Here is a 24307-nt window from a genome sequence, read left to right on the forward strand (position 1 = left end):
TAGGGCGGCACATATTTAGCTTACGTAGATAATGCCAAACAGTTTTCCAAAGTGGTTGCATAAATATACACTCCCACCAAGATCTTCAGATCCTCAAAATGCACCATAAAGGAAGTAAAGAGGAAAGCCACAGACTGGTAGAAAATATTCAACAAAGGACTAGTATACAAAATACATAAATTACTATTCAAATAATTACAAAATCAATAATAAAAAAGACACATAACCCAATTATTTTTTAATGGACAAAAACTTGAATAGGCATTTCACAGGAAGATACCCAAATGGCCAATAAACTCATAAAAAGGTGCTGAATGTCATTAGTAATCAAAGGAGTGCAAATTAAAATCACAATAACATACTGCTACACACTATCTAGAATAGTTAAAAATTTAAAGATTGGCTATATCAAATATTTCTGAATGATTTAAGAAATTGGACTTGTAAAAGAGACTTTAATTACTTGTTATTATCCAGCACTGTTACACCAGTCTTGTGAAGTAAGTATTATTTCCTCTGTTTTACAGACAAAGAAACTTAGGTTGAGAGTATCTGATTTTCCAAAGTGATTTTTGAACTATTAAATGGCAGAGATTAAGTTTAAATCCAGAGAATGTGATCACAGATCTTTCTCTTTTTCACCTCTGCCTACCCTTTGGCCCAAACAGAAGAAAACTTACAGGTTTGTATTACTTTGGAAAATCGTTGGCATTTTTTTTGCCAGATTAGCAAAGTGTAGCACAAACATGGCAACAAGCTCCATACCAGACTAAAAATTTCTGAAATAGTGAGAATATCCAAATTTCTATTCATTTGAAAAATTATTATAGAATGTGAAGACAATGTTGCAAGTAGTCTCATCCAGCTTCTCCAAGAGTGTCACCTATGAAAAATACTCACAACTTAATAAGAAGCATAGTTTATCATCAACAGGGTCCTGGCAGCAAGGTATCACATATCAACATGCAATATCGTATTATGGTATAATGGAGTGGAAATGGCATAAGTCTTGGGGTCAAGTGAACTGGGTTTGGGGCTTAGTTTTGCTGCTTTTATTAGTTGAGTGAGTGTAACCATAGACAAGGTACTTAATCTAAGTTTTATTTTCTTTAGTTATAAAACAATATTACCTATCACACAGAGTTATGAATATTTAGATAAAAGCCAAATAAGATAAATGAGATAATTATCCAGAGAAAGTTATAAACCAAATTGGTACCTGAGCTTCAAGGATAGGTAACAAATATTTTCATCCAAATAGTTATTGTTGTTTTTAATCTTTTCTGTGAATTTTGGAAAGTAAAGTCTTGCCTCTCACTTCTCCTTCCAGTTCCACCTGTCCTATACCGACAAGGAGCGCTATGAAAATGAAGAAAGACCTGAGGTCCAGAAGCAGATGCTTTCTGATATGGCCAAGAAGCTACCAGTTTACACAAGAACTGGGAGTGGAGGTCAGTTCATCCAAAGTCTCTTAGAGAGGCAGATCAACAAGGATCTCAGAAAGACTGAGTCATAAATATCCTCAATCTAGCCCTTTTTCCTCCTTTCTTCTGAAGAACACTGTGGATTTTTTTCTCAACATTTTATTATAAAAAAGGTCAAACATTTACCCAAGATGGAATAATTATAAACATCTGTATACCCACCACTGGAGTCACCACTAACATTTTACTATATCTCTTTATCACATATCTGTCCACAAATCCATCCCTCTATCCATCATCCATCAAGATATCTTATTTAAAAAAATTTTTTTTACTGAAGTATAGTTGATGTACAATGTAGTGTTAGTTTCTGGTATACAATAAAGTGATTCAATTAAACATACATAAATGTGTGTGTGTGTATATATATATATATATGTATATATATACTTTTTCATATTCTTTTCCATTATGGTTTATTACAGGATATTGAATATAGTTCTCTGTGGTATGCAGTAGGTCCTTGCTGTTTATTTCATATATACTAGTTTGTATCTGCTAATACCAAACTCCTAATTTATCCCTCCCCACCTCCTTTCCACTTCGGTAATGATAAATTTGTTTTCTATGACTGTGAGTCTGTTTCTGTTTTGTAAATAAGTTAAATTCTAACATTTTTTTAGATTCCACATACAAGTGATATCATATGGTACTTGTCTTTCTCTCTTATTTCATTTAGTATGATCATCTCTAGGTCCATCCATGTTGCTGCAAACGGCATTATTTCATTCTTTTTTATTGCTGAGTAGTACTCCATCGTATATATATACCACATCTTCTTTATCTATTCATCTGTTGATCGACATTTAGGTTGCTTCCATGTCCTGGCTATTGTAAATAGTGCTGTAATTAACATGTAGGGTGCATGTATCTTTTCGAAGTATGCTTTTCTCTGGATATACGCCCAGGAATGGGATTGCTGTATCATATGGTAGTTCTATTTTTAGTTTTTTAAGGAACCTCCATACTGTTCATTATAGTGATTGTACCAATTTATATTCCCACCAACAGTGTAGGAGGGTTCCCTTTTCTCCACACCCTCTCCAGCATTTGTTATTTGTAGATTTTTAATGATGGCAAGCCATTTTATTTTTTGATGCATTTCAAAGTAAGTAGCTGATATCAATACACATCCACCTAAATATTTTATTATTCTTTTTTGGGTGAAATTTACATACAAAACATGCACAAATCTTAAGTGTACCATTCAGTATTTTGACAAATGTACACACCTGTGTAACTAAAACCTCTGAAAACATTACCACACCCCAGAAAGTTCTCTCATGCTCCTTCCCAGTCAAGCCCACCACCACAACCAAAGACAAGCATTATTCTGATAGTTTTCCACCATAGATTACTTCTACCTGCTCTAGAATTTCGTATAAATGGAATCATACAGTATGTACTGTTGTATCTGGCTTCTTTTATTCAGCATAATGTTCTTGAGACTCATTCACACTCTTGTGTATTTCATTCCTTTTACTGCTGAGTAGTATTTCTTTTTTTTTACATCATTTTTTTCATCTTTATTGGAATATAATTGCTTTACAATGTTGTGTTAGTTTCTGCTGTACAAAAAGGTGAATCAGCTATATGTATACATATATCCCCATATCCCCTCCCTCTTGAGCCTCCCTCCCACCCTCCCTATCCTACCCCTCTAGGTCATCACAGGGCATTGAGCTGATCTCCCTGTGCTATGCAGCAGCTTCCCACTAGCCATCCATTTTACATTTGGTAGTGTATATATGTCAATGCTACTACCTCACTTCGTCCCAGCTTCCCCTTCCCCCACTGTGTCAAGTCCATGCTCTACGTCTGCGTCTTTATTCCTGTCCTGCCCCTAGGTATTTGAGGACTTTTTTTTTTTTTAGACTCCATATATATGCGTTAGCATACGGTATTTGTTTTTCTCTTTCTGACTTATTTCACTCTGTATGACGGACTCTAGGTCCATCCACCTCATTACAAAAACTCAATTTCATTAGTTTCTATGGCTGAGTAATATTCCATTGAATATATGTGCCACAACTTCTTTATCCATTCATCTGTCAATGGACATTTAGGTTGCTTCCATTTCCTGGCTATTGTAAATAGTGCTGCAATGAACATTGTGGTACATGTATCTTTTTGAATTATGGTTTTCACAGGGTATATGCCCAGTAGTGGGATAACTGGGTCATATGGTAGTTCTACTTTTAGTTTTCTAAGAAACCTCCATACTGTTCTCCATAGTGGCTGTATCAATTTACATTCCCACCAACAGTGCAGGAGGGTTCCCTTTTCTCTACACCCTCTCCAGAATTTATTGTTTATAGATTTTTTGATGATAGCCATTCTGACCGGTGTGAGGTGATACCTCATTACAGTTTTGATTTGCATTTCTCTAATGATTAGTGATGCTGAGCATCTTTTTATGTGCTTATTGGCAATCTGTATGTCTTCTTTGGAGAAATGTCTATTTAGGTCTTCTGCCCTTTTTTGGATTGGGTTGTTTGTTTTTTTGATATTGAGCTGCATGAGCTGCTTGTATATTTTGGAGATTAATCCTTTGTCAGTTTCTTTGTTTGTAGATATTTTCTCCCATTCTGAGGGTTGTCTTTTCATCTTGTTTATGGTTTCCTTTGCTGTGCAAAAGCTTTGAAGTTTCATTAGGTCCCATTTGTTTATTTTTGTTTTTATTTCCATTACTCTAGGAGGTGGGTCAAAAAGGATCTTGCTATGATTTATGTCTTAGAGTGTTCTTCCTATGTTTTCCTCTAATAGTTTTATAGTGTCTGGCCTTACATTTAGGTCTTTAATCCATTTTGAGTTTATTTTTGTGTATGGTGTTAGGGAGTGTTCTAATTTCATTCTTTTACATGTAGCTGTCCAGTTTTCCCAGCACCACTTATTGAAGAGGCTGTCTTTTCTACATTGTATATTCTTGCCTCCTTTATCAAAGATAAGGTGACCAGGGCTTCCCTGGTGGCGCAGTGGTTGAGAGTCCACCTGCCGATGCAGGGGACACAGGTTCATGCCCTGGTTCGGGAAGATCCCACATGCCGCAGAGCGGCTAGGCCCATGAGCAATGGCCGCTGAGCCTGTGCATCCGGAGCCTGTGCTCCGCAACAGGAGAGGCCACAACAGTGAGAGGCTCACTTACTGCAAAAAAAAAAAAAGATAATGTGACCATATGTGTGTGGGTATATCTCTGGAATTTCTATCCTGTTCCATTGATCTATATTTCTGTTTGTTTGCCAGTACCATTCTGTCTTGATTACTGTAGCTTTGTAGTATTGTCTGAAGTCAGGGAGCCTGACTCCTCCACCTTCATTTTTCTTTCTGAAGATTGCTTTGTCTGTTTGGAGTCTTTTGTGTTTCCATACAAATTGTAAAATTTTTTGTTCTAGCTCTGTGAAAAATGCCATTGGTAATTTGTAGGGATGGCATTGAATCTGTAGGTTGCTTTGGGTAGTATAGTCATTTTCACAATACTGATTCTTCCAATCCAAGAGCATGGTGTATCTCTCCATCTGTCTGTATCATCTTTGATTTCTTTCATCAGTGTCTTATAGTTTTCTGCATGCTGGTCTTTTGCCTCCTTAGGTAGGTTTGTTCCTAGATATTTTGTTCTTTTTTTTGCAGTGGTAAATGGGAGTGTTTCCTTAATTTATTTTTTTATTTTTTTATTTTTTTAACATCTTTATTGGGGTATAATTGCTTTACAATGGTGTGTTAGTTTCTGCTTTATAACAAAGTGAATCAGTTATACATATACATATGTTCCCATATGTCTTCCCTCTTGTGTCTCCCTCCCTCCCACTCTCCCTATCCCACCCCTCCAGGCTGTCACAAAGCACCGAGCTAATATCCCTGTGCCATGCGGCTGCTTCCCACTAGCTATCTACCTTACTACGTTTGTTAGTATGTATATGTCCATGACTCTCTCTCACCCTGTCAAAGCTCACCCTTCCCCCTCCCCATATCCTCAAGTCCATTCTCTAGTAGGTCTGCGTCTTTATTCCTGTCTTACCCCTAGGTTCTTCAGGACATTTTTTTTTCTTAAATTCCATATATATGTGTTAGCATACGGTATTTGTCTTTTTCTTTCTGACTTACTTCACTCTGTATACAGACTCTAGGTCTATCCATCTCATTACAAATAGCTCAATTTCGTTTCTTTTTAAGGCTGAGTAATATTCCATTGTATATATGTGCCACATCTTCTTTACCCATTCATCCGATGATGGGCACTTAGGTTGTTTCCATCTCCGGGCTATCATAAATAGAGCTGCAATGAACATTTTGGTACATGACTCTTTTTGAATTTTGGTTTCTCAGGGTATATGCCCAGTAGTGGGATTGCTGGGTCATATGGTAATTCTATAATTTCTCTTTCTTATTTCTCATTGTTATTGTGTAGGAATGCAAGAAATTTCTGTGCATTAATTTTGTATCCTGCAGCTTTACCAAATTTGATTTACTCTAGTAGTTTTCTGGTGGCATCTTTAGGATTCTCTATGTATAGTATCATGTCATCCATAGACAGTGACAGTTTTACTTCTTTTCCAATTTGTATTCATTTTATTTCTTTTTCTTCTCTGATTGCCATAGCCAAAACTTCCAAAACTATGTTGAATAATAGTGGTGAGAGTGGGCACCCTTGTCTTGTTCCTGATCTTAGAGGAAATACTTTCAGTTTTTCACCATTGAGAATGATGTTGGCTGTGGGTTTGTCATATATGGCTTTTATTATGTTGAGGTAGGCTCTCTCTCTGCCCACTTTCTGGAGAGTTTTTATCATAAATGTGTGTTGAGTTTTGTCAAAAGTTTTTCTGCATCTATTGAGATGATCATATGGTTTTTATCCTGCAGTTTTTTAATATGGTGTATCACATTGATTGATTTGTGTATATTGAAGAATCCTTGCATTCATGGGATAAACCCCGCTTGATCATGGTGTGTGATCCTTTTAATGTGCTGTTGGATTCTGTTTGCTAGTATTTTGTTGAGGATTTTTACATCTATGTTCATCAATGATATTGGCCTGTATTTTTCTTTTTTTGTCACATCTTTGTCTGGTTTTGCTATCAGGGTGAGTGATGGGGGCCTCATAAAATGAGTTTGGGAGTGTTCCTCCCTCTGATATATTTTGGAAGAGTTTGAGAAGGATAGATGTTAGCTCTTCTCTAAATGTTTGATAGAATTCTCCTGTGAAGCCAACTGGCCCTGGGCTCTTGTTTTTTGGAAGATTTTTAATCACAGTTTCAATTTCAGTGCTTGTGATTAGTCTGTTTATATTTTCTATTTATTCCTGTTTCAGTCTTGGAAAGTTGTACTTTTCTAAGAATTTGTCCATTTCTTCTAGGTTGTCCATTTTATTGGCATATATTTGCTTGTGGTAGTCTCTCATGAACCTTTGTATTTCTCCAGTGTCAGTGAGTAACTTCTTTTTCATTTCTAATTTTATTGATTTGAGCCCTCTTCCTTTTTTTTCTTTGAGTCTCACTAAAGGTTTATCAATTTTGTTTATCTTTACAAAGAACCATCTTTTAGTTTGATTGGTCTTTGCTATTGTTTCCTTCATTTCTTTTTCATTTATTTCTGATCTGATCTTTGATTTCTTTCCTTCTGCTAAGTTTAGGTTTTTATTGTTCTTCTTTCTCTAATTGCTTTAGGTGTAAGGTTAGGTTGTTTATTTGAGATTTTTCTAGTTTCTTGAGGTAGCATTGTATTTCTATAAACTTCCATCTTAGAACTGCTTTTGCTGCACCCCATAGGTTTTGGTTCCTAGTATTTTCATTGTCATTTCTGAGTAGTATTTCACTGTATGAATATCATATTTTCTTTATCAGTTCACCAGTTGATGCTCAAGTGGGTTGTTTCCAGTGCTCAACTATTATGAGTAAATCTGCTATGAAATTCTTGTACAAGTGATTGTGCAGATATGTCTTCATTTTTCTTCAGTAATACTCACTATGGAGTTTTATTGTTAGTTTTCATATGCATGAGTAGAACAGTACTGGCTGAGCAATTCTCCTCCTTTTATTTATTTTTTTTATACATTTATTTATTTATTTTTGGCTTAGTTGGGTCTTTGTTGCTGCACGTGGCCTTTCTCTAGTTGCAGCGAGTGGGGGCTACTCTTCATTGCAATGCGCGGGCTTCTCATTGCAGTGGCTTCTCTTGTTGCGGAGCTCAGGCTCTAGGTGTGCAGTCTTCAGTAGTTGTGGCTCGTGGGCTCTAGAGCACAGGCTCAGTAGTTGTGGCTCGCAGGCTCTAGAGCACAGGCTCAGTAGATGTGGCTCGCAGGCTCTAGAGCACAGGCTCAGTAGTTTTCATGCATGGGCTTAGTTGCCCCTCAGCATGTGGCAGCTTCCCAGACCAGGGCTCAAACCCGTGTCCCCTGCACTGGCAAGCAGATTCTTAACCACTGTGCCACCAGCGAAGCCCTCTCCACCTTTTAAAATTTGAAAACGAATGCTTTTTTGACAAATAATTCTAATGTTTCTAATAAGGAAGTTCGTGTTTCAAGGCTTTGGGAAGTATACTGTTGGACACTTATGTTCATCTATTTATCATTTATTTATTCAACCAATATTTATTAAGATCCCATATGACAATTGGGGATGTCTTAATATAGTCTGGGTATTAGATGATATTAAAAATTTATTGTTTACTTTGTTAGAGCATTAATGTCATGGTGGTTATGGTTTATTTAAAAGTCTTCATGCATACTGAAGTATATTGAAAAGGAGACAGACAGGAAATTTTCTATATAATTTCAAACAGTAGTAAACAGAATGGTGCGATAGAGCAGAGATTACAAACTAGAAGTATATGGGAGGAATTGGACCCAGAGATATATTCTGTTTGACCTCTAATGTGTCTTTTAAAACTTTGCATTTTTACTAATTTTTAACAATTAGAATACTTCTGCATGAAAATCCACAATTTTTGGCTACTCTTGAAAACTCAGACACTGGTAACATTCGATCTGCATTTCCCCATGGCAAAAATTAGCTAGAGCTGAGTAGTAGCTGCTCTTTTTAAACACAGCACGAATTCTCAGGTTCTTCACTCACTACTCACTGTTCCCTGGACCCTTGAAGCATTTGTTTGCAGTGCTCATGATATAGAGTAATAGAGAAGGCTTCTCTGAGGCAATGTCATTTGATCTGAGACCTTAATAAGAAAAAGTAGCTTGCAGGAATTCCCTGGTGGTCCAGTGGTTAGGACTCAGTGCTTTCACTACCGGGGCCAGGTTCAATCACTGGTCAGAGAACCAAGATCCCACAATCCATGCAGAGCCACCAAAAAAAAAAAAAAAAGTAACTTGCCATGCTAAGGGTTTGGAACTCCATTGAAGATTTTTAGTGGAGAGTGATATGATCTGATTTAGATTTTAACAAATCACCTGGCTATTCTGTAGAGAATGTATTGTGAGGGGGCAAGAGTGAAAGCAAATAATTAGGCAGCTATTGCAGTCATCTAAGTTAGAGGTGATGGTGGCTTAAACTGGACAGTGGTGTTTGACCGTATCTTTAAAAACATGTTGAAGGAACTAAACATGCATGTCCCTCTCCCCTCCTTGTTACCTCAGTTATACACATACTTTGGTCACCACCACCACCACATTGCTAGAATGAACACAGAAACTCTGCTGAATTAATAGTTCATTATGTTGAATCAGTTATGTGTGCTTAAGGTACACTTTAGGTTTAATTATTATATTAGCTCAAATTTTCATAATTTTAGTTGCTACACTTAATAATCACATAAACAGTCATACTCTATGAATGAACACAGAGAAAATTAGAAGGAAAGGAAAATGTCTTTCATGCAAGGAAATAAAGAAAAGAAGGAAGGAGGTAGAGAGGGAAGGAGAACTGATTTTTTATATCATACTTACAAAGTGAAAAGAATCCTGAACTAAAGGGTCAGAAAAACTGTACTAGTCACAGCCTTGCCACTTGCTTACTGTGTGATTTTGTATAAGGTACTTGACATGGCTCAGGTCTTTATTTTCTATATCTGTGGAATGGTCAATTGAACTAATTTGTTCTAGAATGTCTCTTCTATTCTTCAAATTCTTATTCTAAGAACCACCTTCTTTACCATGCTTTAGGAGTTTTATCCACCTCATACAATCCAACCTCTGGAGACAGGAGATAAATTATGAATCCTGTTTTCAGATAGGAAAGTTGGAATAAACAGAGGCTAAATGATTTTCCCAAGATAACTCAAGCAATTGACGGTATAGTTTGTTTCATAATACAGAATTTTATGATCAGATATCCAGATATGAAAACTTTTCCCCTTACACTCATCCCCCAAAAGGTGCTTTTAAGATTGATCCAACAGGGAAAAAAATACATACCACAATTCTCTTATGTGATCTGTCTTTTGCTTGGTAACTTGAAATGAGATGAGTTTGAGTGCCTGTAATCAGTGTATAACAAGTCACCCAGATTTGCTAGTAAGATATATGGTGTCATATTGATCCCTAACCAGTGCTAACCACCTTATTTTTCCTATAGACGTAAGGTTCTGTGACCGGTGCCATTTGATCAAGCCAGATCGCTGCCACCACTGCTCTGTCTGTGCCATGTAAGTGACAGCCATAATTCCCCTGGGCTGAGCTTGGCCACTGATGGTTGCCTTAAAAACCAAGTGACTGATCCTAACATGTTGATCCTAAAGAGCATTTCCTTTCAATCATAATGAGCACATGCCAAATACCCTCACAGGGATGATGATGATTCAAACTATTATAAAGATAGGAAAGAGAAATAAAACTGCATTTAAAAAAATAAACATTTTATTTTAGAACAGTTTTAGATTTATAGAATCATTGTAAAGATAGTTCTTATATGCCCCACACCATTTTCCATGTAATATCTTACATTAATATGGTACACTTCTTACAATTAATGAACCAGCATTGATTTTTTATTTTTAGCCAAAATCCATACTCTATTTAGATTTTCTCAGTTTTTCCCTGAAGTCCTTGTTCTGTTACAGGATCCTATCCAGGATACCATATTACATTTAGTTGTCATGTCTTCTAGGCTCCTCTTAGCTGTGATAGTTTCTCAGACTTTACTTGTTTTTGATAACCTTGACGGTTTTTAGAATTGTCGGGTATTTTGCAGAATATCCCTCAGGTGGGATTTGTCTGATATTTTTCTCATAATTAGATTTAGATAATGTCTTTTGGGGGAGGAAGACCAGAGAGATTAAGTGCCATTCTCATTATATCATATCAAGGGTACGTACTATAGACATGACTTATCACTGCAATGTTAATCTTAATCATCTGACTGAGGCAGTGTTTGCCAGATTTCTCCACTGTAAAGTTACTCTTCTTCCACCCCCACTCCATACTGTACTCTTTAGAAGGAAATCTCTGTGTACAGCCAACACTAAAGGAATGAGAAGTTATGCTTCCCCCACCCTGCCTTGCAGGCAGAGTATCTACATAAATTATTTGGAATTCCTCTACATGGGAGATTTGTCTCTTCTCCCTCATTTATTTATTAAATCATTTACTTATATCAATATGTGGGCATGGACAATCATTTTACATTTGGGGTTATAAATCAATACTACTTTATTTTGTTACTCAAATTGCTCCAGCTTTGTAAAATCCCATTTTCATGCTAATAAATATAAGCTTCATGGCCTTCTTGAGTGCTTGTTCCATCCATGTTTCTCTTACCCTTGATTCAAGCACAGGCTGCAGTCATGTTTTCTTCTTTACTTTTATTAAACTAAGTAAATAAAATGAGGAGAGGTATCTTGGACCTATTCTCTGTGTCAGTATCCTAGAGTTCCCTTTTAAAAATGCCTTTTAAAGGTTGGAATTTTAGGCATGTAACTTGCTGCCAGCATGATCCTAAAGTTTTGTGATTGGCTCATCCTAGGAACAACTGAGGACAGAATAGTTTTGGAGAAGCTATAGTGGAAATCTAAGAATGAGTGTACTGGGACCATGTAAAAATACTGGTGATACCCTGAGTTCAATTCTGAAGTTTATCACACTGTATTTTCTTCCTTTTGTAGGTGTGTATTAAAAATGGATCATCATTGCCCTTGGTATGTCCTTTTGATTAATTTCTCCCCTCTAATAGGGTCAAAGTTGTTCAATGCCTACTTTCCTAAGCATAGTTGTAAAATGCCTGTTTCCCCTACCATAATTCATTGGGCTTTGTATTTGTGTGTGGAACAGGGAAGGCGTAACATTTTAAAGCAAGAATAAATATACCATCAAAGGTGTGATAGTGAATTCCTGGTGTCACAGAGCTAATGGTCTCTTGTCCATTAGCTATAATAACGAAAGAGAGTACAGATAGTTGTCCCCTTTGACATTACATAATTCAGTTCTTTTTTTAGCTGTCTTGATGTTTGAAAAACTCTAGATTGTTAATTTAAGCAATTCTCCAAATTTTGTATGTCTGACCTAGAGAACCAGTATGAAATCATCTAACTATAAAGAGAACATGCCATAATATACTAAGTATAGCTGCGGAGATTGTAGTAGGTTTTCAGCATCCAAGATCCAGGTTTGCTTGGGTGTGTCAGGAACCAGTCCAGAACTGTTAGGTAGGCCAGCTGTCTCTGTGTCTGTAAATAAAAGGAAAAACAAGTGAGACATGAACTTGTGTTTCCAGTCTGTTCCTATTAAGGGACTTAAATTTCTGTTGAGTTTCTACACAACAGATAATGAAGCAGCAGGGGTAACACAGTTCACTCTGTATCAGTGTGTTCTAAATCAATGGATCCTGATTTCAAATTAGTTTTTCTTTTTTTCCTTTTTTAGGGTTAATAACTGCATTGGATTTTCCAACTATAAATTCTTCCTTCAGTTCTTAGCTTATTCTGTTCTCTATTGCCTGTACATTGCTACAACGGTCTTCAGCTATTTCATCAAATACTGGAGAGTAAGTTAAAAAATCCAGAAGGGTCCCCCCACCAAGAATAAATACACACCTATTCCAATCTGTGACATTGTTCACATTATCTTTTTCTTTTTTACATTTTTAAGTAGCTAATACTGAAGTGATCAGAAGGGAAAGCACAGAAAACAAGTTTCCCACATTAAATATTCTGAGATTTAAGAGGCTGTTATTTAGATGTCAGTTAAAGTTTCTATCATACATGAGAATCTTGTTGGGCCTCCAGGAACCTAATCTCTTGAGACTTACTGATTTTTTACAATGTATTTATCTAATCAAGTTTAAAAATCGACTTCTTACCAATTTTAGGTTTGAAAAATGTTGAAACTAATTCTAAATCCCTAGTTTCCTAAGAAAAAGGCTGACAAAGCACTCCCTCGTTGTCAGAAAATACTTTCTAAATCCCTGTTCAAAGGAAGTTGCAAAATTCCTACTGGACAGAAAGATTCATTAACTCATCTTCACAAAAGACCAAAATGAAAAGGGAGAGTCTTATTTGAACTTTGTATGACAAACTCTGGGTAGAGTATAAGGAGAATTGAGTTCTAATACTGGCTCTGCTACCTGCTTCACTGGCTCATTGCCAAGATCAAATGAAACATGTTGAGGGACTTCCCTGGCAGTCCGGTGGTTAAGACTTCACCTTCCAATGCAGGGGGTGTGGGTTCGATCCCTGGTCAGGGAGCTAAGATCCCACATGCCTCACGGCCAAAAATCCAAAGCATAAAACAGAAGTAATATTCTAACAAATTCAATAAAGACTTTAAAAATGGTCCACATCAAAAAAAAAAAGAAAGAAAGAAATGAGGAAATCATAAGATATTATCCAGTGCAAGGTTAAAAGAAAAAGATTAACCTTACACTGGATAATACCTTTAAAACAATGAAACAGATGTTGAAAATATTTTACTTTTCAAAACATGATTTCAATCATTATAATGAAATCTTTTTTAAAATCCTACTTTCACCTTTCTTCTACTTGAAGATAACAGTTATATCCCATCTATTTCCAAAAAATTGAAGGCAGATTTTCAGTTTACATATGTATATGGGGTCTGCAGCAGTATAGTGATTTTTTTTTAATTTCATGCCAATGGACTCCAGAAGATATGTCTTCCCCACATACAACTACAATACAGTTACTAAGACATTATAACCTTACATGATGAGGGCTTTCCAAACTGAACCTGAATAGCAAAAAGCAGATGTGGGCAGAGCTACTGGTTATTACTTTAGGAATTGCACAAGAGCCTGTATAACTGGAATATCTCACCTCAGGGGGAGAGGTGAAGCACATAAATCCTGTGAGTAGAATATAGATTATAATAAACTGGAGAAAAAAAGGAGAAAGGCAAGGCAGTGAGAACATAAATAGCTGAGAATATTTAAATTATTAATTAGTGTTTTGATCCCTAGTAGTGTAGAAAATATAGTGTAGAATATTATAGAGGTATGGGCTTTGCATTCTCTCTTCGACTTGCTTAATCAATTCCAATATTTAATAACTTTAAGAATCAAGAATTATATAATGCATATCAAAATCTTCAACCCAGGGATATAAAAGTATAAGCAGAAATGAAGTTTTATCATAAATTGTCCCCAAATACAAAATGCTTCATCATCCTGGTGTCTCTTCTTTGGCCCCTTTCCACATCACAGGATCTCTTATCTATTGCCCAGGTTTCCATGACCTTTTTGGCATTCTATTCACACACTAAGCCACTACCATAAAAAAAATCTCCTGCAACCAATTCAGCAGGGAAAGTGTCAGCCTTGGTCTTCACTACAGACTTTACTTGGTCCTTAACAGAGTAGGCTACTGTTTAAAAACTACCCTTTGATAACAGAGTAAACAATGTTGTATTTCAAACATTTTGCCTTTGGCCCTCCTAGTCAGCCAATAATCAAATACCACAATGCCAGCCAGGTGCTGTATGCTTCTTTTACCCTCGAAAGTTAATATCTAGATATGAATTAATCTCCAGAAATGTGCCAGTATTCACAAGCAAGGGGTGAAAATAGCCTTGCCCTTTTCCTATTCCTTCATTTTTTTCTCCACAATAAACTAGCTCATGCTGACAGATGCCAGGCGAGGAAACCTGCCCTGGCTTGCCCTCATAATGAAAAGGGCATTGACAGTTCAGAGAAATGCTTCTTTGCAGTCTCTCCAGCCAGAGAGCACTTTAGTGTGGTTTAAAGATGGCTTTCTCAGTTCAAATTGAGTCTCCCCTAAAATGAAAAGTAAACACTGCCATGTATTTTAAAAGCCATGTATCAAGGAGACTAGCTGTGCTCCTAAGAATAGCAACCTCCATTTGTATGGTACTTTACCATTTTCAAAGCACTTTCATATCTATTATATCATCTTATCCTCACCACAACCTTGTGAACTAGGTAAAGCAGGAATTATTAGACTAATTTAAAGATGATAAAACTGAGGGTCATAGTAGTTAAGTGACTTGCTCAGGATCACCCAGCTTCTAAGTTGCAAAGTGAGAACTTGAACTTGTCTGACTCTTAAGCCCAGTAATCTTAAACACTGTACCATGTCCTACTGCCCATTATGGTCCTACTATAGAGAAGCTCTAGCTCCTTTGAAATAAAGAATTCAGAAGACCATCAGATTGTGGTTCTCCTCTCAATATTAACTTAAAGAGTAGCACTTTGATAGGAAATTGATATTTGACTTATGAAAAAAGTAGTAATATACACCTCCCACACTGGGCCATGAATCTCCTCATAGAGGCTATGAATTCTTTTAGAACTGAGATAATAGGATTAATCTACCAATAACCACTGTTTCTGGTGGTTATTGCTTTGAGTAATTTAGCTTGGTTATCTCCTGAGTAGGTAATTTTGAACATAGGGCCATCACCCTCTTCTAACAAAAAAGAAAGTTAAATATTAAGGATTTTATCAAGGGACAACACAGTAGATATGCTTTGACAGACAGAAGAGAGTTCTATAAGAGCAATTAGGGAAGGGAAAGACTTGCAGCTCAGCCCCTCAGAGTGTGAACTGACTTTATATCAGTCCCTACTGCCCAGCCATTTCCTATTGTCCATTTAAACATGAAAGATAAGAAGTAAAATAAATGTGAGCTTTAAAAGCTTTTAAAAACTTATTAAAAAAGTAGAGATTATGAAAACAAAAACACAGCTAGGCAAAAACCACTACAAAATCTTTCCTATAAATTCAAAACAAAACAAAAAAAACCAATCAAATTCAATTTGGGTGCTTAGGCCAAGATTTTGTAGAGGAATCATTTCAAAAAGGAGCTTCACGTAAAAGTTCATGAAGGTCAAAGTCCTTGGTATAGCTATTTCCTGGGGTGCTCTGCCCCCAGGCAAATTTCACCCAGACCACCCCTCAGCTGAAAGCATCTGACTGGTTTACTTCACTTTATCTTCATCCTTCAAACACATACTGTCTGGAAGATTCCCAATATTTCCTTACATCAAAATAAATATAAATCTCCTCTAAGAGACGAAAAAAATCTGTACCATCTGAATTTGCCAAGTGTTTCCAAGCCTTAACGTTCTCCTTCCAAACTGTAGTAGAACTAGATCCTAATGTCAAGGTCCACTTCAACCAAGAATCACCTTTACTACTCAAGAGCATTTGGAAATATTTCAAAGCAATTCATCACACCAAAACAATGATCAACACAGGAAAGGGGGAAATAAAGAAAAGTCTTTCTCCCAAATGCTTACTCCAAAATTGAAAATGTTTTCTAATGTTCTCTTCAGAAGACAAAATGTTACATGCTGTGCATGCTATAAAACTTTAGAAAATTCATTCTAGTCTGGGGCTGCTTTAAAAAACCAAAACTGTTGCCATATGGAAAATGAGATGTCCCAGCTAACTATAAAAATCTTTAGCTACCTATTTTACAATTACCTGTCAAATCTTGCATGATTTTACTGTCTAAACAGCTGTTTCACAGGATGTAATATACCAGCACATTCTACTTCAACTATAAAAAACAACCACACAAAATTTTCAGTAGCTTTAAAATCAAGTCGACTTAGAGGTAGAACATTTTAAAATTCTACCTATGTGTTTTAACTTCCTACATATATCACTGTGACATTTTTAGCACACATATATCCAAAGAAACATGACATATAAAGTATTCCAGAATAACCCACCTTGAAACAAGAGGGTGAACCATATGACCTCAAGATCACCTCTAGCCAATGACTCAAAATTTACAAACTAAATGGAATACAAGCTTAAGAGGTTGCATACCAGTTATGGCTTCAGTATACTCTTTTAACCTTACCCTTTTCTAATTGGTACATTATATACTCTATTTTACACTGAACTGCACTTAAGCAAAGATCCATTTTAGGCTGTGTAGGCTGATAGCATATCCATAATAAGGTATGGTCATCCACAGAAAGAACTGTTTTGTAAAAATTTTACAAAATCTACTTTTTTAATTACAGCTAGACATTTTATACATATGGAAGAAAGTACTAACCTATACAGAAAAACTAGCCAAACCTTATGACTTTAATCCTTTCTTTCTGTTTGTTTATTATTTCTTTTCTAGGGGGAATTGCCCAGTGTTCGCTCTAAGTTCCATGTCCTTTTCCTCCTCTTTGTGGCCTGCATGTTTTTTGTCAGCCTTGTGATTCTCTTTGGTTACCATTGTTGGCTTGTCAGCAGAAACAAAACCACCTTAGGTAAGACTGGATATTAAGACTAGGAAAAAAACATGTGAATGTATATCCCTGTGACCTATGGATTGTTCCCAAGGAAGAGAGAAACTTCCAATGAAACATTTCACCTGCAGTGACATCTCTTTGCCTCCAAACGGAAACAGATGTAAACATGTTTTACCAAACTGGAGAGCCATAGTGAATGAAGCTTACAGACTAAAGAGAACATTAGTGAATAAAACCTCACACAAAACCAAAAATAACCATTGCTTTTTATAGTTCATTCTGGGTAATAGTTCCCCAGATTTACAGCTTGAAAATTTTGAAAGGGTGTTCACATAAGGAAGTGAAGGAAAGAATCAGTACAGAAGGGAGCATCAGAAGGAGGAAGTCAAGGTCAATAAAGATAGAAAAATCTAATTTATTGAACACTTCTAAAAACAGAGTCCTGAGAAAAGATCCAAACCAACAAATCATTGAATATCTACAGTTATCAAGGAGCTGTGTAGGGACTGTGGGAATGAGATAAACACATTGAACAAGTGAGTCTCTAGAAAATGAGCACAAGAAATGAAAATTTTTCTCTGAAAATTTTTCCACTACTCTATATTCTGGGCTTTTATTTGGAGAATTGCATTTCTGATGGATCCAGTGCAATAATCGTTTTCATGGTGAAACAAATATTTATACTGTACACAGATCAATGCATGAGGGTTAAGGAGAAAGTGTCCAAATACTGAATGTTTAGCTAAGATAAATTTGAGGAAAGTATAGTGCAAAAGCCACTATACTTTTGGAATTCATTTGCTAATAATGATAACAGCTAAGAAAGTATTTGCACTTATTTTCTAAACCAAATATATATGTAGCACTTAGTTGCTAGGGTAGTAGATTAGCATATTTGGCTTAGAGATCAGCTACAACGTAGAAGAGTACTAAAAGCTTCATGATAACACAATCTGAAAACAAAGAACAAAAGGGAAATGGTCAGATGCAGCCAGAGTCCAACAGTGAAAGTGTTTGCTTAATGGGATAAATGTGTATCTAAAAATAATGTGCACTAACATGGTCCAATTTCTCATAGTCATTGAGGTGATTATAGTTCACCCATTGACATTTTTTCTGGAGTAAAACTCAATTTCTTACATTGCAGGCTTCAGTGTGAACATGTTCATTTCTGAAATGTTTCAAAACCCAAATCAATGTCATTACCATCTCTTTATGCGTCATTACTTTCATCCCAGCTCTAAATATAGAGACCATTTGGCTGTTACTGCCATTTAGATTCAAATAAAGTGCTGTTAGATTTGTTCTTTCACTCCTTACATGCAGTACAAACTACATACTACCCCTATGACTGTTCAATTATTTCTACCATCATGTGTTTCTTCTGCATTTTTTTTAAAAAGAGTGTACCAATTCTTTATGTTTAATAACAAACTTACTTTGTATTAAAGTGATTCAGCTGGTTTTTACCAAGTAATTTAGCAATAACTAAGAATGAGGGGCCTGTGCTACCACAGCAAAAAATATTGTAGAAGCAAGTCACATTCATGGAGAACTGTAAAATTGTAATGGTCCTGATTATTGCTCTCTTCTTCTTTTCTTCAACTTCCCTACCCCACCATAGAGGCCTTCTGTACTCCAGTGTTTACAAGTGGCCCAGAGAAAAATGGGTTCAACCTTGGCTTCATCAAAAATATCCAGCAGGTGTTTGGAGATAACAAGAAGTTCTGGTTAATACCTATTGGGTCCAGGTAGGTAACTATTACCACTGAAAGAAGTTGATGCTGGACCATGCCTTGAAGTAGCAAATTCAATTTTGACTGTATTATGCACTAGATATCAGTCCAATGTAAAACTGTATTTCCCGAGTTTTTCATTACTAGGTTAGTAAAGATAAATCAGGTGGTGAGGGCATGATACAATAAGCATTCTCATGCTTTGTGTGTAGCAGTGTAAACTGGTACCAGTCATTTGTAAATGAATTTGGATTGTAAACAACTCTGTTGTTTTTCTTCTGTATGTATTTGTACATATTTTTAATCACAGTATACATACCACGTTGAACTTTACATTTTTCACTTAAAATATAGTAATCATTTCCCCTTATTGTGACATAGTCTTTACTTTTTAAATTTATTTATTTTTGGCTGCATTGGGTCTTCATTGCTGTGCACAGGCTTTCTCTAGTTGCGGCAAGCAGGGGCTACTCTTCATTGTGGTGGCTTCTCTTGTTGCGGAGCATGAGCTCCAGGCACATGGGCTTCAGTAGTTGTGCATGTGGGCTCAGTAGTTGTGGCTCGCGGGTTCTAGAGGTCAGGCTCAGTAGCTGTGGCACACAGGCCTAGCTGCTCTGTGGCATGTGGGATACTCCCAGACCAGGGATTGAGCCCGTGTCCCCTGCATTGGCAGGCAAATTCCCAACCACTGCACTACCAGGGAAGCCTGTGACATAGTCTTTATAACCATTACTTTTAACTATATCGTATTCCAGCCAGTGGGGAAATATATATTCCCATAGTTTAGTTTGTTTAGTTTGTTTCCGAATTACTGCCTGGAAATAATGCCACAATGAACATTTTTGTGCCTAGTTTATCTCTAGCTTTAGAATAACTCCCAGAAATGGAATTACTGGAACACTGCACATGGAGATGCTTATGTTTTTTGATATATACAAATATATGGACCTTCTATTCTGTTCCATTTATCTATATTTCTATTTCTGTGCTGATACCATACTGTTTGATGGCTATAGCTTTGTAGTATAGTCTGAAGCCCAGGAGCCTGATTCCTCCAGCTCTGTTTTTCTTTCTCAAGATTGCTTTGGCTATTCGGGGTCTTTTGTGTCTCCATACAAATTTTAAGATTTTTTGTTCTAGTTCTGTGAAAAATGCCATTGGTAATTTTATGGGGATTACGTTGAATCTGTAGATTGCCTTGGGTAGTATAGTCATTTTGACAATATTGATTCTTCCAATCCAAGAATATAGTATATCTTTCCATCTGTTTGTGTCATTCTTCGATTTCGTTCAGCAGCATCTTATAGTTTTCGGAGTACAGGTGTTTTGCCTCCTTAGGTTTATTCCTAGGTATTTTATCCTTTTTGGTGTGATAGTAAATGGGATTGTTTCTTGAATTTCTCTTTATGATCTTTCATTGTTAGTGTATAGAAAAGCAACAGATTTCTGTGTATTAATTTTGTATCCTGCAACTTTACCAAATTCATTGGTTAGTTCTAGTAGTTTCCTGGTGCTATCTTTAGTATTTTTTATGTATAGTATCATGTCATCTGCAAACAGTGATAGTTTAACTTCTTCTTTTCCAATTTGGATTCCTTTTATTTATTTTCCTTCTCTTATTACTGTAGCTAGGACTTCCAAAAGTATGTTGAATAAAAGTGGTGAGAGTGGACATCCTTGTCTTGTTCCTGATTTTGGAGGAAATGCTTTCAGCTTTTCACCATTGAGTAGGATGTTAGCTGTAGGTTTGTCATATATAGGCTTTACTATGTTGACGTATCTTCCCTCTATGCCCACTTTCTGGAGAGATTTTATCATAAATAGGGTGTTGAATTTTGTCAAAAGCTTTTTCTGCACCTATTGAGATGATCATATGGTTTTTAGTCTTCAATTTGTTGATGTGGTGTATCACACTGATTGATTTGTGGATATTGAAGAATCCTTACATCCCTGAGATAAATCCCACTTGATTATGCTGTATGATCCTTTTAATGTATTGTTGGATTCAGACTGTAAGTGTTTTGTTGAGGATTTTTGCATCTATGTTCATCAGTGATATTGGCCTGTAATTTTCTTTTTTGTGGTATCTTTATCTGGTTTTAGTATCAGGGTAATGGAGTTTCCTTAAGAAACTAAGAATAGAGCTGCCATATGATCCTGCAATCCCACTCCTGGGCATATATCCAGAGAAAAACATAGTCTGAAAGGATACATGCACCCCAATATTCACTGCAGCACTGTTTACAATAACCAAGACATGGAAGCAACCTAAATGTCTATAGACAGATGAATGGATAAAGAAGTTGTGATACATATACACAATGGAATATTACTCAGCCATTAAAAAGAATGAAATAATGCCATTTGCGGCCACATAGATGGACTTAGAGATTGTCATACTAGGTAAAGTAAGTCAGACAGAGAAAGAGAAATATCGTATGATATCAATTATGTGGAATCTAAAAATAATGATACAGATGAACTTATTTACAAAACAGAAACAGACTCACAGACTCAGAGAACAAACTTATGGTTACCAGGAGCAAAGGGGGGGGGAGATAGGGAGTTTGGGATTGACAAAAAAAATTGTATATCACTATATTGTACATCTGTAACTTATATAATATTGTACATCAACTATACAACAATTAAAATAATTTATAAATGAAAAAAACAAATATATGGAGAAGAAAAACAACAGAGGGGAAATATACCCCCAAAATGCTCTAAGTGGTATGGGCAACAGTCTTAGAAATTATTTTTTTTGTCTCCACTTTTCATATTTTGGGATTAAATGTTTATATTACTTTCATGGAGGGAAAAGTTAAAGTTTTAAATTTAAACAAGAACAAAAAGCAAGAACAAACAAAGATTGATTTAGAGATTCTAGGTAATTCTTATAATTGCCACAGGAATGAAGAGAAAGCAATGAAGGAGAGATGAGCTTGTGTCCTCTGAGTGACTTCATGAACCAGATTAAAACTACTATCAACTAAACTAGCTCTAGAGCAAAGCTTATTTATAGGCTTCTTGCAATCCCCTTTAGATCCATTCTTCAGACAGGGATACAGCCATTTGTTCACTTATTTGAGGAAACTTTGCTGGAGTAAGGTGGTAATTAAGAAAGATTTTCTCCTCTTCATTAATTGCCCTAGTAGTGCCTCTGTACCAGTTAGTGTTTACAGGCTCATTTATTTAAAAGCTGTGGTATATCCTATGCCCTGGCTATAAATCACAAGACAAAACTGTGTCAGTGGGTAATGTTGATTAATAACTAATACCAGCAATTATTTGCACCCCACTCACACACATACATACACAAACACACAATATCACTACACCAAAGGGAGGTCTAAAATGAGTCTTCTTTGGAATAAAGAACAAGAGCAAAAATCAAAGCCCACTCACTTATAATCAATATAGTTACATCCTCTGTAGAGAACTGTCAGTTCTGGGGTAGGATAATTGCCCCAAGGATCTGCACTCTTAGAAATGCCTCACTTTGGCTCTTTCTCCCAGCTTTTAATAACGTTTCTGCCATACAAGCCAAATAACAGGGCATTCAGCCATTATTATTATCTATCACCAATTCACAGCACCTTATCTCCAGTGAATTCAATGATTCTTTTTTATTCAAACAGAAAGTCACAAAAATTATAATCATCCTCATCAGTACACTCAGTCCGATGTAATTAATTTTTTTTTCATCTTGATCTTTCATTAGCACTTTTATGAATTCATCAGTTTTCCACTGGAGTTCTCAAAATGCTTATTCATTCAGTTCAGCAGTATAGTCAGTTACCAGAAACCTGTACTTGTCAGAGTGTTTCCCATGAATTCCTTGAAGATGAAACCCTTTTATAGGAACATTTTTGCAAAAGCATCAGAGTACACCCAGAACTGTCTGTAAATGACAAAAGACTTAAAAATGACCATGGTTAAAGATTTGATGAAAGTTCATAATAATGCAATTGACAAGGAAATTTAGTTATTTCTGAGATATACATTTTAAAGTAATAACTAGAATTATGACTTATTATACCAGAACATATAAGATTTTTAGAAATTTCATGTAATGTCTGAAACATCTATATTAACATATTTCCATACAAATAACCCAAAGAAAATTTAGTATTAGTTGTTTTTTGTTTGTTTTTTTATACTGCACGTTCTTATTAGCCATCAATTTTTTTTTTTTTCTGGGACGCGGGCCTCTCACTGTTGTTGCCTCTCCCGTTGCGGAACACAGGCTCCGGACGTGCAGGCTCAGTGGCCATGGCTCACAGGCCCACCTGCTCCGCGGCATGTGGGATCTTGCCAGACCAGGGCATGAACCCGTGTCCCCTGCATCAGCAGGTGGACTCTCAACCACTGCGCCACCAGGGAAGCCCTAGTCATCAATTTTATACACATCAGTGTATACATGTCAATCCCAATCGCCAGCACACCATCATCCCCACCCCACCGCAGATTTCCCCCCTTGGTGTCCATACATTTGTTCTCTACATCTGTGTCTCAAGTTCTGCCCTGAAAACCAGTTCATCTGTACCATTGTTCTAGGTTCCACATACATGCGTTAATATGCGACATTTGTTTTTCTCTTTCTGACTTACTTCACTCTGTATGACAGTCTATAGATCCATCCACGTCTCAACAAATGACTCAATTCGTTCCTTTTTATGGCTGATTAATATTCCATTGTATATATGTACCACATCTTCTTTATCCATTCACCTGTCGATAGGCATTTAGCTTGCTTCCATGACCTGGCTATTGTAAATAGTGCTGCAATGAACACTGGGGTGCATGTGTCTTTTTGAATTATGGTTTTCTCTGGGTATATGCCCAGTAGTGGGATTGCTGGATCACATGGTAATTCTATTTTTAGTTTTTTAAGGAACCTCCATACTGTTCTCCATCGTGGCTGTATCAATTTACATTTCCACCAACAGTGCAAGAGGGTCCCCTATTAGCCACACCCTCTCCAGCATTTGTTGTTTGTAGATTTTCTGATGATGCCCATTCTAAATGGTGTGAGGTGATACCTCATTGTACTTTTGATTTGCATTTCTCTAATAATTAGTGATGTTGAGCAGCTTTTCATGTGCTTCTTGTTCATCTGTATGTCTTCTTTGGAGAAATGTCTATTTAGGTCTTCTGCCCTTTTTTTGATTGGGTTGCTTGTTTCTTTAATATTGAGCTGCATGAGCTGTTTATATATTTTGGAGATTAATCCTTTGTCCATTGATTCGTTTGCAAATATTTTCTCCCATTCTGAGGGTTGTCTTTTCGTCTTGTTTATGGTTTCCCTTGCTGTGCAAAAGCTTTGAAGTTTCATTAGGTCCCATTTGTTTATTTTTGTTTTGATTTCCTTTACTCTAGGAGGTGGGTCAAAAAAGATCTTGCTGTGATTTATGTCTTAGAGTGTTCTTCCTATGTTTTCCTCTAAGAGTTTTATAGTGTCCTGTCTTACA

General features: G+C 36.3%; 1 protein-coding gene across 4 annotated transcripts in view; it reads left to right on the top strand.

Annotated features, from left to right (window-relative positions):
• Positions 1-24307, top strand: part of ZDHHC15 (zDHHC palmitoyltransferase 15) — a 149429-nt gene that overhangs the window by 59153 nt on the left and 65969 nt on the right. For all 4 annotated transcript variants that reach the window (XR_016391325.1, XM_089904346.1, XM_089904347.1 and 1 more), the window contains 6 exons: positions 1331-1451; positions 10007-10076; positions 11532-11564; positions 12289-12409; positions 16983-17115; positions 18722-18848. Coding sequence is in view for 3 of the 4 variants with exons in the window: in XM_089904346.1 (XP_089760472.1) it covers positions 1331-1451; positions 10007-10076; positions 11532-11564; positions 12289-12409; positions 16983-17115; positions 18722-18848 (605 nt within the window). In the remaining variant the exon portion in view is untranslated. The remainder of the gene's footprint in view (positions 1-1330; positions 1452-10006; positions 10077-11531; positions 11565-12288; positions 12410-16982; positions 17116-18721; positions 18849-24307) is intronic.

The sequence above is a fragment of the Delphinapterus leucas genome, chromosome X, assembly GCF_059928025.1.
Source record: "Delphinapterus leucas isolate spDelLeu-1000000601 "Yukka" chromosome X, BTC_Dleu_Yukka2, whole genome shotgun sequence".
Lineage (NCBI taxonomy): Eukaryota > Metazoa > Chordata > Mammalia > Artiodactyla > Monodontidae > Delphinapterus > Delphinapterus leucas.